General features: G+C 35.8%; 1 protein-coding gene across 4 annotated transcripts in view; it reads left to right on the forward strand.

The window, feature by feature from the left end:
• The window catches only part of LOC113496523 (band 4.1-like protein 4), a 37,021-nt gene that overhangs the window by 11,813 nt on the left and 9,544 nt on the right, over positions 1–15,664 (forward strand). For all 4 annotated transcript variants that reach the window (XM_026875767.1, XM_026875768.1, XM_026875766.1 and 1 more), the window contains exons 2-5: positions 959–1,095; positions 4,704–4,808; positions 6,078–6,199; positions 8,119–8,216. In XM_026875767.1, the coding sequence (XP_026731568.1) occupies positions 1,009–1,095; positions 4,704–4,808; positions 6,078–6,199; positions 8,119–8,216 (412 nt within the window). In that variant the 5' untranslated portion in view covers positions 959–1,008. The remainder of the gene's footprint in view (positions 1–958; positions 1,096–4,703; positions 4,809–6,077; positions 6,200–8,118; positions 8,217–15,664) is intronic.

Consider the following 15,664-nt stretch of genomic DNA (forward strand, 5'->3'; position numbering starts at 1 on the left):
TAAGTTACAGTTAAAGATAAATAAATAATAAATAAAAATAAACACAATATATTGAATACTCTAATGTGAAAACTTTTCAACCACTGCACTGCTGCATTACATCATTTTATCCAACATTATACTCACTTATTTTTGTCAGTAAAATTTGTACGATAGAATTATGATGAAACGGTAGGGAAAAAATGAGCATAGTATTCTTTTATAGAGCGAACATACAATACAATGTACAATTAATAAATCCACATCCCACAATGTAGGTAAGTAAACAAGGATAATAAAATACACCCAGGTACAGAGCATAGCCAAAAATAAACGCTTACTTTTTGCGTATGAAAAAACAAGCCGAATCAAATCCGCCTATTAGGGAGGGCGCTGCTACTAATTAAAATAAAATTGTTAAAACACAGAAGCGGGTGCGCGCTCTCTCCCCACACCAGACTAACTTTTAACGAGGATATATTTGGTTTCGACCAACCCTTTGGTGATTTTACTATTGAGTCTAACTGCAAATAACTCCTTAATTGACTTCAAACAACTTCTGGCTTTGTGGATAGAATACCGAGGTTACTCTACCTCTTGTGTAACCACGCTACCTGAGTATCGTTACCAACAGAAACTAAATGCAAATCATCCGGTAATATACGTACCAATCTACACGCGTTCGTTAGGAAATGCTTTGTGACCTTTTAGTACTTTTTAGATCACTAAAACTGCCGAATTTTCAATCTCTTGATGTGATTCATAGCCTATTCCTGGATTTAACTAAATCGGTGAATAAGGTGATAAAGTAAATTGTCACTTTTTAGATAAAAACTAGATATTATTTATACCACTAACAGCACTTTCTCTCTATAATAAAGCCAATTTCCCACTATGTAGGGCGAGTGTATGTACCGTAGACTAAGCATGCGACTACGTCTCGCAACGAATGTTTCACAAGAGATGTCATTTGTTGCAGAAGTGAGGCAGCGGCTGGGCAGCCACCGGTGCGGCGGCTGCGGCGGCGGGATGATGGACTGCCTGTGCCCCGCGCCGCGCACGCTGGCCTGTCGTGTGGTCTTGCTAGACGAACGAGAGCTTTTGCACGAAATACAGGTAAAGACCACATTGTACAACAATTTCTTGGTGCTCTTCAACGGTGCACACAACTCCACTTACATCTTTTCGCACTTTCTACTAAGGAACCGTGTCAGATTTTCCGCGCTCAGAGTAGCTTAAACTTTTTAATCAATCTAACTTCAGCTTAGACAGGACGCTTGGACGCCTCGGCACTCCCGAGGCCCGACGGGTGCTGATAGTATTTTTCAATTTTCGCTTTACATGAAACAACGCAAGGATTTTTCTCCATTTCTCAACCCACACTTGTGAAATGCAGCTATTCCGAAGCGAATTATTTGAAGTACACCCAGGGGCTCAAGGGAAGTCTTTTATATGCGAAGCTCGGGTCCAAGGTGCGGGCGATGAATTCACTGAATCGTACGTCGGCTCTATGAATATTAAATTCTATTTGACTCGCATTGTCGCCGCGTGGTGAATGTGAGAGTGGTTACCGAGCGACAAGCGGACCGCGCCCACCTCTGGCCCTATCAACGTGTCCTTAATGTTTACTTACATCAACACGAGAGTACCAATGGAACTGTTCAACCAAAATCACTTGACATCAAGTCTCATACGAGTACTACACTCAGCCTAGTGAACGCACAGTTAACTTGAAGCACATCTCAAAGTCTTAAGACCGTATTATAAGCCTTTCAAAGTCGTAAGGCTTCTCATACTAAGATAACTCGTATAAACCTCCATCGTAACCGTAAACAACTAAGGAATTTATGCCAGAAATGCTTTTGTTCGGTCTATGTAAGGGCCCGCAACTTGCTAGTGAAATAAATTCTCGAGATATATTGGGCTTAAATCATCCAATTTGGGTAAAGTGGAACCGACAAGACTTCGACGTTTCTCGCTAGATTGTATGGATATTTAAGACAAATGGCCAATTTTTTCGGTAGTTTTCCCTATCTGTTAGGAACATTGGACTGAAACTGATTTAGAGAAAAGGTTCCCCGCCACAAAAAACGAATGTACGAAAGTAGATAACTGCGTGATAGGGACTTAACCCAATCGTGGGATTGTGTTTACAGTATTAGAATTTATTTCAGTTTTTATTTTTATCTTCCGTTTTATCATAATCGTGATCAAGAACTAGCCACCAACTGATACTGTTCATTTTAATGTTCGAGAATGTGGAAGTCATTTATCTGTAACCTGTAATTGGTCACGCTTAAGCTTATTATAGAAAATTACGGACAGTCGATCGGATGATCTCATGACTCATCGCAAAAGGCTTTTCGAAAACTGAAAATCTATCGAACATTCTTAAATAACAACTTAGTACGGTTCAGTTTGATACAAATATTATCATAGAACTGTCTGTATTTAAATAAAGTATTTTAAGTTAATAAATACTAAGTGTTGAGTTGTTAAAGCAACAAGCTTTTCTTTGTCAAGACAATTGAGTGTCGAGCGACGCGGTCGCGCCGTTTTATTTGGCTCGGATAGTAAAGGGGAAGACAAGGAATTGCGCAGCAATTTATGAAGCGGGCCTAGTGTCGGCGGCAAGTGGTGCGGGATTCGACGTGTATTGTCGCGCAGCAAATTGACTCGACGGCATTTCACGGTCTACTGCGCTGATGCACCTCGTTCCTAGTTCTGCTTTATTGATGACATCTTCACTGCCTGCTCATTGACAATCAACGGGACAATGGAGCAGGTGATTAACTGTCTCTTCGTTACCGCTGTGTGAATTAATTCGGTTTGCTTTCTTATTCACTTAAGGGTAACGTTGCTTTGACTAGGCGTTATTCACGTATACATATTAGTAACAAGACTATATACGTCTTACAAACGTTTTATTTTTTCGAAATGTAGAAAAATAGAGTAGCGAGCAACGTGCTTACAGATAGTGCGTAATACTTACTATATTTTTTACTATATGGGAAGTTATGCACTTGTTGGATAGTGTAGAATAATTATGTAGATGTTAATAAAAAAGCAACAGAGATGGCATGCTTTGGGCGACGCTGGCCCCCGGGCCGCGGCCCGGCTCGCGGCGGCATCGCGTGCACGTCGCTACATCTACACACTGCTGCCAGATTTTCAAATCGTTTGTTATTTTTCGAGCTTCACGTACGCTGGGAGCAAACGCGCTCTGTTATTAAATCATTTATTATTCAGCCCAACGAACTGTTTCGCAATTTTCCCACAAGCCGGCTGAGGCACCTATAGCCAAATATACACTTATATCGATGTTTTTTTTTCAACAAATGTCTGTTACTCGATTGGTACACATTTAGCTAGTAAGTTACGTTTTGATGTTGGCAAAGGTTTTCAACGTATGATTCTGGAACTATGAATTTATAAATGTTCACATTGTAAACCTTATTAAGTTTGCCAACGAAGTTTAGTAGATGTATTCCTTGTAACCGATGAACCGAAAAGCACCTATTGTTGTAATTACGGTAACGTTGTTCAAATTAATAAATAAACAAATAAAACAAGCACTTTCTAAGAAATGAAATAGCTATAACATTTTATTTTTAAATTAACTTTCGCAGAATCGACGATAATCAATGAACAATAATGATAATAACCTAATTAGGCAGATTATAATATACCCTTTCGAATTTGGAATTGCTTGGGAACTGTTGAGACTGCACCTCGGAGTGCACCTTAGGGTGTAGTTATCGTGTCGCGAACGCACGCAACTCATGGACATGGTGCGCGTGAGAGCGCGTCTCGTTCACGAACCCGTTCATTATGTTAGCAATACACAGCGCCTCGACTACTGGTGTTACTGGTCCTGAGACCATCGCGTGCGCATTAGCCTAATTGTAGAAACCCGCGCATCGAGAAATGCTAATCGGAGATAGTCGCTCTGCATTATAGCTCATAGGCAGCCTACTGTTTATTACCAGACTTGATCAGGTTTCGGAACTCAAAACAACAAACTGGTATTTGTATATAATTAACACGATAACCTAGTTTTTTTTCTAAATTCTTCTCGATCATTTCTCTAGGTCTCGTTTGTTTAACGTATTTTAAAACAAATTTAGGAGGCACATCGAAACAAATTGCTCCATAAGGTTCAGGCGAAACTCAACGAAATTAAATTGCAAGTAGCCAAGTATTTCTACAAAGGCATTCCTCAGTCGATGAACGAATAATAAGAGCTTATTTTCGCTAAATTAAATGGCGACGGCCTATAAATTCAGGTAACTACGTCGTTATGCCAAAATCAAATGGATCTTCTACATGGAATGATATCGATTAAGATTTTCCCTTAAATTTTCCACAACCCAAAATTTTAGGCTTCACTGGAGTAAAACAAAAACATAAGGATATTTTGAGCTTTACGTAAACTGACCAGGGTATGTGTTACTTTAAAGCTTCTTGTTGAAATCCGCTCATCAATGAATTTAAGTATATATTTTTGTATATTACTCATAGTAGGTACAACTCTGCTTAATTTGAGAGTAGATGGCGTTGTGTGAAATGTATGGAATATTAATTTTATTTATTTATTTAAGTTTATAGAAAATTTGATACCAGATAAAAAAAAAACAGCAAACCGAGTGAAATGTGGTAGAGAACCAATATTATTTATTTTAAATGTAATATTCGAGTAATTCATGCAAACACATTTCTTTTAGGACAACAACACGGGGCAGGCCTTGTTGGACGTGGTGTTCCGGCACTTGGACCTCCTCGAGACAGCTTACTTCGGCCTCCGCTATGTCGACCAAGACAATCAAACTGTAAGTATCCAGTCCACACGATAGTCTACCTTTTCTCTTTTTTTTTAAACAATTGATTTCAATGCTAAGAAACTTTACTTCCAAAACTCTAGTTATGTTCAAAAAGATTTTGCATAAAACTGGCAATGTTTACTCGAAGGAAAACACTCAAACCGAATTACAAGAATAACGAGCATAGGTTCTGAAGAAAGTTTTGGCTCTTCGGAATAAAGCCATTTTGCACAGACGACATAGCGAAATTGGATTAGGAGATTATACCCCATCTGCAAGATATCTTACTTACGTCTGAGTCCCGCATTGAAAATATAATAAAAATGTAGTTTTTCAAAGTAAAATGTAGAGATGTGCAGAGATTTAATATTTTATTTCGCAAATCAAAGTTCCCCGTGACTTGGGTCAACTCCTATTCCTTTGTATTTGATAGATTTAATATTATATTAACCAAAACATCCAGGCGCCATAAATTATAGTGAAATAAATTAAAATAATTAATTGTCAAAGTATGCAGGTATTCGGAATCAGCGAAATCTGATTTGATGATAATTTTAAAGTTTTTTAAACATGAAAGTTATTTAGAAATTAGTTTGTAGGTGAAGCGAAAGTTTTCAATCTTTTTTGCGATATTAAGCTGTTACATTTTAACGAAGAGTTATTTATGAGACTAAAACTGTCTTTAAAATTTAGAATTCGGTCTGTACGTCTTTTATGTATGTATGTAGGTACACCGATCACGTCGAGATTTAGGAAATCTTTTATTTTAACTTTAAAAGAAGATGAGTTTTGTATAGTGGTTTCATTTTGTGAGCTACGATTGTTGGGCCACAATTTTGCAAAATTTTCTTTATAATTATTCGTTTAATTGGAACGATAATTTTATATATTGCTTATAAATTGTTGACTGGATATAGTTCAAATCGAGGAAAAATTGAAAAAATACAACTTTTAAAATCTACACTGAAAGTGGACAATGATATCAAGCCCTAAATGATCAAGCAATACGAAAAACAAAAAAAATACAACCAAGTATATTTTCCCTAACGCTGACTTAAGTCAGTTTCTTGCTGATACGATAATACTTGAACTTGACTCAACATACAACCGGGTGTCTAATTAGATAAAATTCGTATTTTTTACTTTAAGTACTGTTTTTTACTCGGTTTAATCTGTGTTTTCAAACATTCGTTGTGTTTCAGTCACCACCTAAAGTAGCTGAGAGAGAGGGTAGCTTAATGCAAAGGTCCTTAATATTGATCTTGATTTGTTTTGTAGCACTGGCTGGATGTCGGGAAGCGTCTCCGTCGACAGCTTCGAGGCTCCGACCCTCATACCTTTTACTTCGGAGTGAAGTTCTACGCAGCAGACCCGTGCAAGCTACTCGAAGAGATTACCCGGTAAGTGTGTCATGCGTCATCCATTGTTTCCCACCTGTATTCGTACTTTCATTGTCAGCCCATTGTTTGTACTTGTCCTCAAGTATACATTGTGTAAACACTAATATTTATAAACATTTGTAATCATATTAATTGTCTTTAATCAATTAAAAGTATTATGAAGCGCAGTGTTCAAGGAATATTTGATAATAAAACGATTATCTCTGACAGTCGTATTAAAACGAGGTTGAAGATTATCGCTCTTAATATGCACAAGATACGATAAATTCATTTTTTTTATTATAATGATAATAAAATACAATAGAATTTTATGCACGTGTAAATCGTTGAATCATCATCGTCGTTGAATACACAGTATTGGCGCACGAACTTAATATTCCTTTAAAACTATATCAGCTCGTTAAACCTTCGTCCATAACACGATTAAAAGGATTTCCCCGCTTATCGTAGATGTTAATATCACTTGTATATTACATTTGACCTAAAATGGAATCTGTCGGTCGAACACACATACACACACAACATGCACCTGTAAATATATTACGAAATTTGTTATTATAATGAGTTCCAGCAAAACCGCTAACTGCATGTGAAAATCAAATTAATGGTTGAACATTAACAAATTATACAGAGCGATATTTATTAATGTGGTTTCCCATCAAAGCTTTCATAGCGAAATCGACATATGTGAATGTAACCAATGATAACCGACATATTTGAGTACTTCTACCTCGTAAATAAAAAAGTATGTTACTTTAAAATATGTATCTATTTATGTATACCTAATAGTTGGTTTATTGTTCTTGTCCTATCCTTATTTAATTATTCGGGGTCGGGTCATTTTTCTACGACTAGATAACCTCAACTGGACTGTTTCTTTAGAATCAGATGAAAAGTATATTTAGATAATGTATAGGTCCAGTTAGATAATGTATATGTCATAGCATTCTAGTTAGAAATAAAACCGTCGTGTCGTGATTGTTTTATACATCCACAATTGTTTAAAGCACTCCAAACAGTTACTGCAAACACTTAACTGATATAAATTATGCTATATACTTTATTTTACATTTACCTCTTTAAATTTCATAATCATAAAACAGAGTGAAGTCTGGGAGGACACAAAAGAAGGTGTAGTGCTCTCGCTATAAACCCGTTGAGCTCGTAAACTGACGTCGCACAGATCAAATGAATGGGGCTAGGGCGCGAGGCGGTGGCGTGCTGCGCTCAACTGTCAATAGCACAACATAAACACAGGAATTTCATTTCACGAACAATTTTAATTGGACACCTTTTATAAAATAGGCTTCTCTCTGTAATATTCAACATTCACTGAAACAAGAGTTCGCTAATTTTTTTCAACAGGGCTACAATTTATATTTCAACCTAAAATATCTTTTGAAGTCGCGGGGAAACTTTTGCCTACTCGTATTTCCTTTAAACTTTACAACAAAGGCTACAATTGGAGTCAGTTAAGTGGAATTTTGAAGAGTTTCCATTTATTCTTTATCTTATTCACTGTGAATGTCGGGTGGGCACAGGGATGTTTTATTAAAATTTTGTGATTACGGTGTTGACGCTGCACCGTGCCGTCCGGGCGTCCGCGACTCCCCGCCTCGACCCGCCTTTCGCTCGCTAGGTGCGTACGACACGGGGAAAACGTCTTCCTTTAGGTAGAGCCCGCAGTTTAATACTCGTAAATTCTTTGAAAACCTTTGCCTTGATGGTCTTTTAATATTTAATTTCACAGTAAGGGCAATCTTCTTGTAACGCGTTTGAAGGTTTCTTTCAGGTTAATAGAAATGAAATATACATGAACAGAGTAATTGATGACTTGGTTGATGAAAAGTTAATGTTGAAATTATATTTGTATTGATGTTGGACTTGTTTGTTACATAATATGTTTGTGTTTGTGTCAGGTACCAGCTGTTCTTGCAACTGAAGCAAGATGTGGTCAGGGGTCGGCTGCCCGTCAACTTCGACCTTGCCGCTGAACTCGCCGCGTATGTCCTACAATGTGAGTCACTTCAACATGTTACACACACCTGTTTATGTGCATTAGAAAATAGATTTTATGTTTTATTTTATGCACTTATAGCTTAAACTTTTAATTCCTTTATGAATCGAGAATGAGATTAATTGAGATATTAATTCAACGGTTTTTAATTTTCGGAATAGAGGTGATGACTAGGAAAACTGGGCATAACTATTTAAAACGTATTCAGTCCGCAAATAATTGAACATTATTTTGACGTAGAGACATGCATTGTCGTGTTTTTCTTAACAACAAAAATTTAAAAAGACAAATTGCTTTAAAGTACCTACAAGTCGTTACTTTCGTAACGATTGCCTTCGTAAAATTTATACACAACCGTGACGTCACGCGTAATTTACATTCACCATAATTTGATCAATTTACTTATATTGCGGGACAAAAGAAAAAGTACGTATCCGTTACTTAATTAAATGTCATTGAAACTTACAGCTTTACTTTAATAAGCAAGCCAGTACATTAAAGTAAACGACTTGAAACCCCTCGCTAACCAATAAGGAAAGGCAGCGCGGAGTGCGAACCTAATCCGATGGTACTTTGGTACTCTAAGTGTATTTGTTGTTAACATCGGCGACAAATTAGAGTTTCTCGGTGTGGTGCGGCAATGCCAGTTAACCTACAACTGCGACTCGTGATCTGGTTACAAAACGGCTTTGCGGCCACTAACCTGCCCATCACACTCTGTTACTAACCTGAGGTTTGTTATACATATACCTACGTCGATAGATCTATATAGAAATTCTATCGTTGTCTAAGTGATAACGTATTCGCTTTCTTTTTCACTTATAATTACTCTAGAATAATCAGTATCGTGCCGACCTCAATGTAAAATGAAAGGAAGATACATTTATATGTATGTTAAATTATAGTGAAATGTAGGCGCTACAATAAAATAAAACGTCTTTAAATTCTATCATTTCTTGTGTGCAGGCATTAAAGTTAACTCAGTATATACCCATTTATACAACTTACTATGTGATTAAAATTTAAAATTAAATAACATTACTGTAAATTTATTTGAATAACATAATTAAGATTTTTATTTATTTTTTAAAAAGAAAATTACATAATTAAGGATTTTCTTGTAATTTGATATCTTTTACATTAAATTTATTTGTAGCGATGACAATATACGTTTACAAGTAAGTTGTAGTCAAGTGTTTAAATGATACTGATAGTGAGTATCAATTGTTTTCGCACTTCAAAAAAAAAATATAATCGGAAAGTCACAATTCATCAAGTGGGTACCTTAAAGTTGAGTACTTATAAATATTTCAAATAGTGTACCGATTGTACACGTGTACTGTAAAGCTCTGGTAAAGCTCTAAAAATTGTTGTTTAATCGGAAACCTTTAGGACGCCATAAAACTATTCTCAAAATCTAAGAATACATAAAAGTTTTTAAGTTTAAGTACTATTAATCAACAATTACCAAACGTCTAAAAATAGTGGTTTGTTGTCAACACCTTAATAAAAAATATATATATTTTAACTGTAGAAGACGAAAGCAAAATAAAACGTGAAATTTATTCTACGATTCACCAAATGTGAAGGAAATGCTCGGAAAAAAGGCGATGATAATAGAACGGTCCTGACTGATATCAGAAACAGTTGACTTTATTGAACAATTTTAGAGAGATTGCTTCAGTTCGGGCTTTTACACAGTAACACGTACACAACAAATTAAAAACCTTTCACCACGAAATGTAAATAAATGTATGTTAATACTAATTCAGATTTCGTTTTGATCAATCTTAATAAACAATGAAAAAAAAAACTCAGTCGGTGAAAGTTGCGAAAATGAAATGAATTGATAAAAAATAAATAATATGTATTCTTTTACTTAACCGATTCATGAAATCATTTATATGCAGATAGAAAATTGTTTACATAAAGGCAAAATCGCGTAATACCGCGTGCAATCATGTGTGATCGTTGACTCATCTTAAGAGGGCTCGAGTGGAAACCGACACTTGTACACAGCTACATAAACAATACTCAGCTATAAACCTCTTGGACCGCGATAAATTGGTGACAAAAATAACAGAAAATAATCTAAGTACCGTACTTACTTTGTATGTTTTCCATCGTACAGAAAATATTTGAAAGAAATTGTTCGCTTGAAACGATCCAAGACTCGTTAGAATCTATAGATACTTAATATTCGATGAAAGTTTCTTAATAATTTTCACGCAATAACTGCGAATTTGCGAATGAAACAAACGTACTACTAGTTTAAGCGTAACACTACTCCAGCAGAAAGATATCACAGCATTGATATTACTAAGATATAGTTGAAGTTTGTTTAATCTTAGTTCCTACCACGATGCCTCATAGTAATTACGATTGTGGGAGAAAGATGCAGTATACGTTACTCCACGCAGTGTTGTGCGCTGTCACGCTTTCACAATTACGGTAATATTTCCCTGAGAAATGTTGGTAGGCCCCCGGTATATTTAACTCAACTGTAGCGTAGGTATTCAGTTGGATAACATTCCGCCAGTAATACTTAGCTCGGTCCATTCTTCTGAGTTTCTATGCCGTCGAGACGAGCAACCGTCTCACCGCAAACGCAGTAAAATTTATCTACCATTCCACTCCAGCACTTCAGGTTCTGAATAATAGCTGCACCATGCCTGATAACCGTTTTAGCGATTTAGAAGGAGCTGTTTGCTTCTTATAGCTTTACTTTTAAAATTCGCCTTAATCAAGAAGATTTGTTTGTATTCAAATACTAGTAAAATTAGGTGTCTAATAAATGCGGTAGATAAACGGTGTATGCGTAATCTCTCAGTATAATGATTGGCAACTTTACTTTAACGATTAACCCACAATTTATTTCGACAAACAGTTTATTATCTGACACTTCATCAACATGTTTTTTTTAACATTGTAATTTACGCAATCAAATTGACTTTTATAAACATTAGATGATAATTACATCTCGTGCCGAGCTTACCTTTGAAGATCCGCGTAATTAATTACGCTCCCAGTTTGATATTCGCTTCAATATTTATAATTGACTTTAGAACATAATTAATTTTATTGCTATTTTCTTATGATCTCGTTAATTCTAAATAATATTTTATTAAGATTGTTCGTGTAAATATTATACCTTTATAAACACGTATTGTTTTAAGAAGGAAGTGAGCCTTTCCTGTTCGAGCTATTTTTTTGTTATTAGACACAAATTAATTAAGGAACCGTTCCGGTATTTATTGAAGCTGGATTTCGTAATTTTCACACAATGATGCGATTTCTATGAATGCTTAAACGGTTGACTATATAGTAACTAAGTATATAAAATCCTTATCTTATGCGACTTACGGAAATATGATGTTCTTTATTAAGTACCCTTAAGCAGCAACTCTGATAATATAATCTTTAGAGTAATGCGTTCACTTGAGAATAAACATGAAAGTGGGTTATATGCATAGACACCTGCTGTACACTGACATGGTAGTTTAATAGCTAGTTGGTTATTGTTGCTAATTGCAAAATTTAATATCGATGCGTTATCCAAGGGTTAAGAGGGCCATCACCGATATCGCATCGTTTGCATCTAATCTCCAGAAACTTGGCCATCTGACTTCCTAGGATACAGCCCCATTAGCGTTCTCCATGACTTTATTTATTCTTTTTGTGTATGTATTTTGCCTCTATCCGACTAGTTGACGGAATCATTTCTAATTGTTTTCCTACCTTTTAATACCTGTAGTATCGAAACAAAAACAATAAACACATCGTCAATTCCTTAACAATGCCGTGCTATGTTTGAAAACTGGGTGTTTTACAGGATGATTTATTATTATTTCAAAACATGTTTGAATAATGTGAATGTAGAACATGGCAATTAGTTCCTTTAAGACTCAAAATTACAGAAACCATGAAGTATTGAATAGACATATATGTATCTCATTATCTTATTATAATCTCTATCGCAAAAAAGGATTGTCACTTTCAGATTTCTCTTTGGATGAATTACGATTTTTTAATGTAACAAGTAATGTATATTTAATCAAGAGCGGAAAATGTTTTATATGTATTTTCCTCTTCTTTGCACAAAAATGATCCATTCTCGTTGACGTCGTTATTTCCGTGTATATTTGGCTCATAACGAATTACACTTCAAATGTCTATTAGGTACCTACTTATACATATTTCATTTCTACAAAAGATTTTATAAAAATACGCTTCATTTTCAACATTTCCGTGGTTTGTTTTCTGCGTCATACCGGTAACATTTTCATAAACATTACAGCGCACGTTGTATCAAAATTACAAAATTGTTCACATGTTAAAAACGTATTCTTTACAGCACTAAACATGATTAAAATATCGCAACTGGAAATACGTGATGTCTATCTGTTAGTATTTCCAAATTAAATCTAGCGAACATACTTATTTGTGATGAGTTCGTTGATATTTATTTACTTCTAGAAACAAGGTAGCATCATATTCAAAATGAAATCTTGACACCCATGTATGCTTCTCGACTATCTTACCAATCACAAAGTGACTCTAGACGAGACTAAAACTCTGTAACTCAAATCTTCATGATACTCTTATTCTGCTTAGTCTAGTCTTGGTTTTGTGAAAGACGAATGAAGCGAAAACAATCTGTCCGTCGCAACAAGTTAACGGACTCGAGTTACGCGTTCACATTAATCAACAAGACGGACAATCGTACAGGGAGCCTACCGCTACCACTTCTTAAAACAGCCGATGCCGTTGTATGAGTGTGACAGAGCATTACACGATGTAAAGCTATGTCTCTTTTCCACTACTCTATTAACTCTGTTTTAAGAACTGGTGGTAGAGCCTCTGGCGCCGCGACGTATATATAAGACACAACCATGAAGAGAAACTGCATTAGCACGACAACATTTAATAAAGATGTGAGAAATAGCAAAATAAATTAAATAATAGATGGCGTACTTTAGTTTCATCTTAACACTCGTGTTGAATAGGGCAAAATACCTAAGATATATTTTCCCAAATTGTAAAGTACTTTATAAATTGTAAATAATTATTAAGGTCATTACCATATGGTATGACGTCAAAATATTTTTATGGCCAATCTTCGTCAAGCAAACATCTGTTTGCCATTTGACATTCCACGTTTGAAGTCATGGGATATTGTGAGAACCGACTTAGAAAGTGTTGACAAAATATAGAGCAGATTAATAAAAGAATTTTAGTTGTTTCAATTTCATAAAAATGTCGTAATTATACTAATAAGGACAGATTGAAATAGCCGCTCTTCAAAACACAGTTGCAAAAAATTATATTATTGGTTGACTCATGGTCGCAAAGCATTTAGAGGAATTCATGAGACCTCAAGTTTTCCGCCCGACAAAATCACGTTATCATGAATTTCATATAATATTTGATTCCTTTGACTCCTTGTGTAATGTGCGCCTAGTATTCTCAACAAACAATTGTTAAGTCAATTATATTCACATGGTACAACAGTTTTGTTTAGAAACGTACTCTGCGGGACTAGTGGTTGCGACGGGTACCTATGGAACCATTCATTTATCGCTCGTGACGTGTGGGCGTTCCCCTTTTGCTGAATGATAGATCATCTCACTCACATATCACTCGCACTCCAAACGTAAAACAGATTCCATCTCTGACTTATACCGATCGGCTGGCGGATGGAAACCAGCTCGAGACTCTTTGAACTTAGCAAAATAAGATATTATTATGATAGCGCGCAGGTGTTGGATGTGCTTATGTTTATTGTAATAAGTCAGACCGTCTTGTCGAACCGAGCATGAGTAAAAGTAGAGTGTGCACTGGTATCTCATTGTATCTCTACAAAACTTTTCATTATTAAAACATTGACTGAAGTGAAGATTTAACTGATTGGGGATCTAAGCAAAAAAAGCAGATGCAATGTAACACTTTTTCTAGGAATAAGTAATAATTACATAAAGTAAAAATAATAATACGTTGCATTGTAACAAAAACAAATAATCACAAAGCAACAGCATCATTCAATAACCAAAAAAGACAATGTATTGCAATGTTTCATGACTTTTCAGGACATTCATAAAACAAGCCGTAGCGAGTTTAAAAATAATCAGATTTATGGCCGCCTCCAGCTACTTGCTCGGAAATTAAACGACAAGCATAAATATGTACTTAAAAGGGAATAAAGAGAGCAGCTCTCAAAAGTCTCAACAGAGTGAAGCGACGATATAAATAGAAGTCGCTAGATTTCATAAAGCAAGATCAGATATAATTTGTTTTGTCCAAAACTTATTCGTCTATTTCTATCCCTATGTGATTTAACATGTTTCAAACACATGTGCATTAAATATTAGAAGCGTGTGATATTCTTGACGACGATGCTACATTTTGTTCTACGGACAAGCGTTAACGTAATGTCTGAAAGGTCCGAACAACTATGTGAATACCCACTGGCGGACCAGATGGTGCGATTTCCGAGTAGGTACGAAAAAAAAGAAGATATACGACGGGAAATGACTGTCAGCCTCGTTCACTAGTCATAGTTTTTCTAAGCCTTATGTGGATATTTATTTTTCGCCCTGTTAACATGCCTAGGAAAGTACTAGAGTGGACAACTATTTTCTATTCGTTTGAAGTAACTAACGTTTCCCATAAACGAACACTGGTGAAATTATTTTTCCCCTGCATCAATTTTTTATTGTATAAAATAAATCCAAGTTTTCAAAGTTTGTTTAAAATTGTAAAAGGACTCATAATAGTGTTCTACTACCAAAAATAGCTTCCATAAATCCGTGTGATTTGTAAGAGATATTTTTGGCTTTCCCTTTACAAGGTATAAGGGGAATGCGTGGGTACTTTTGAAACTACTATCCAATGGAGGATTCCTTTCTAAAAAAATTGGATCTCCGGTGATAGTTTTCATCAGCTTGGCATGAATTCCTAATATTGAAATCTAAAATCGCCAAACCGCAGTGAGCCAGCGAAGTGATCAATGTTCACACCTGCCGCCTGTACCTAACTGTGGGATATCTATAGGCTGGTATTATTATAAAAGTAAGGAAATTACTTCTTTGAGATTCCACGCGGTTTCCTTGAGTACTAGTACAACCACGTAGAAGGCGTTTTATCCTGAAATGGACTAACGTCTTCATCCTTATCTCCACTATCGGTTTGTCGTATACTAACCAGGGACCGGCCGGATACTCATTGAAAGGGTTTTTGAAGAGGTTTTTTTAAGCGCTTCAAGAAAAAACCCTATGACATATGTTACACCTTCGAACGGATTACTGGAACCCTGTTCCGAACAGGTTACCCTTTACTACCCTGTAACACTGTAACAGGGTAACCCACTCCAACCTAAGACAATGCAATATGCACTCTTTATCATAGACATTAGTTTGAAAATAGTATAACCACGAGCGCACGTGACATCT

The sequence above is a fragment of the Trichoplusia ni genome, chromosome 8 (genome assembly GCF_003590095.1).
Source record: "Trichoplusia ni isolate ovarian cell line Hi5 chromosome 8, tn1, whole genome shotgun sequence".
In the NCBI taxonomy this organism is placed as follows: domain Eukaryota; kingdom Metazoa; phylum Arthropoda; class Insecta; order Lepidoptera; family Noctuidae; genus Trichoplusia; species Trichoplusia ni.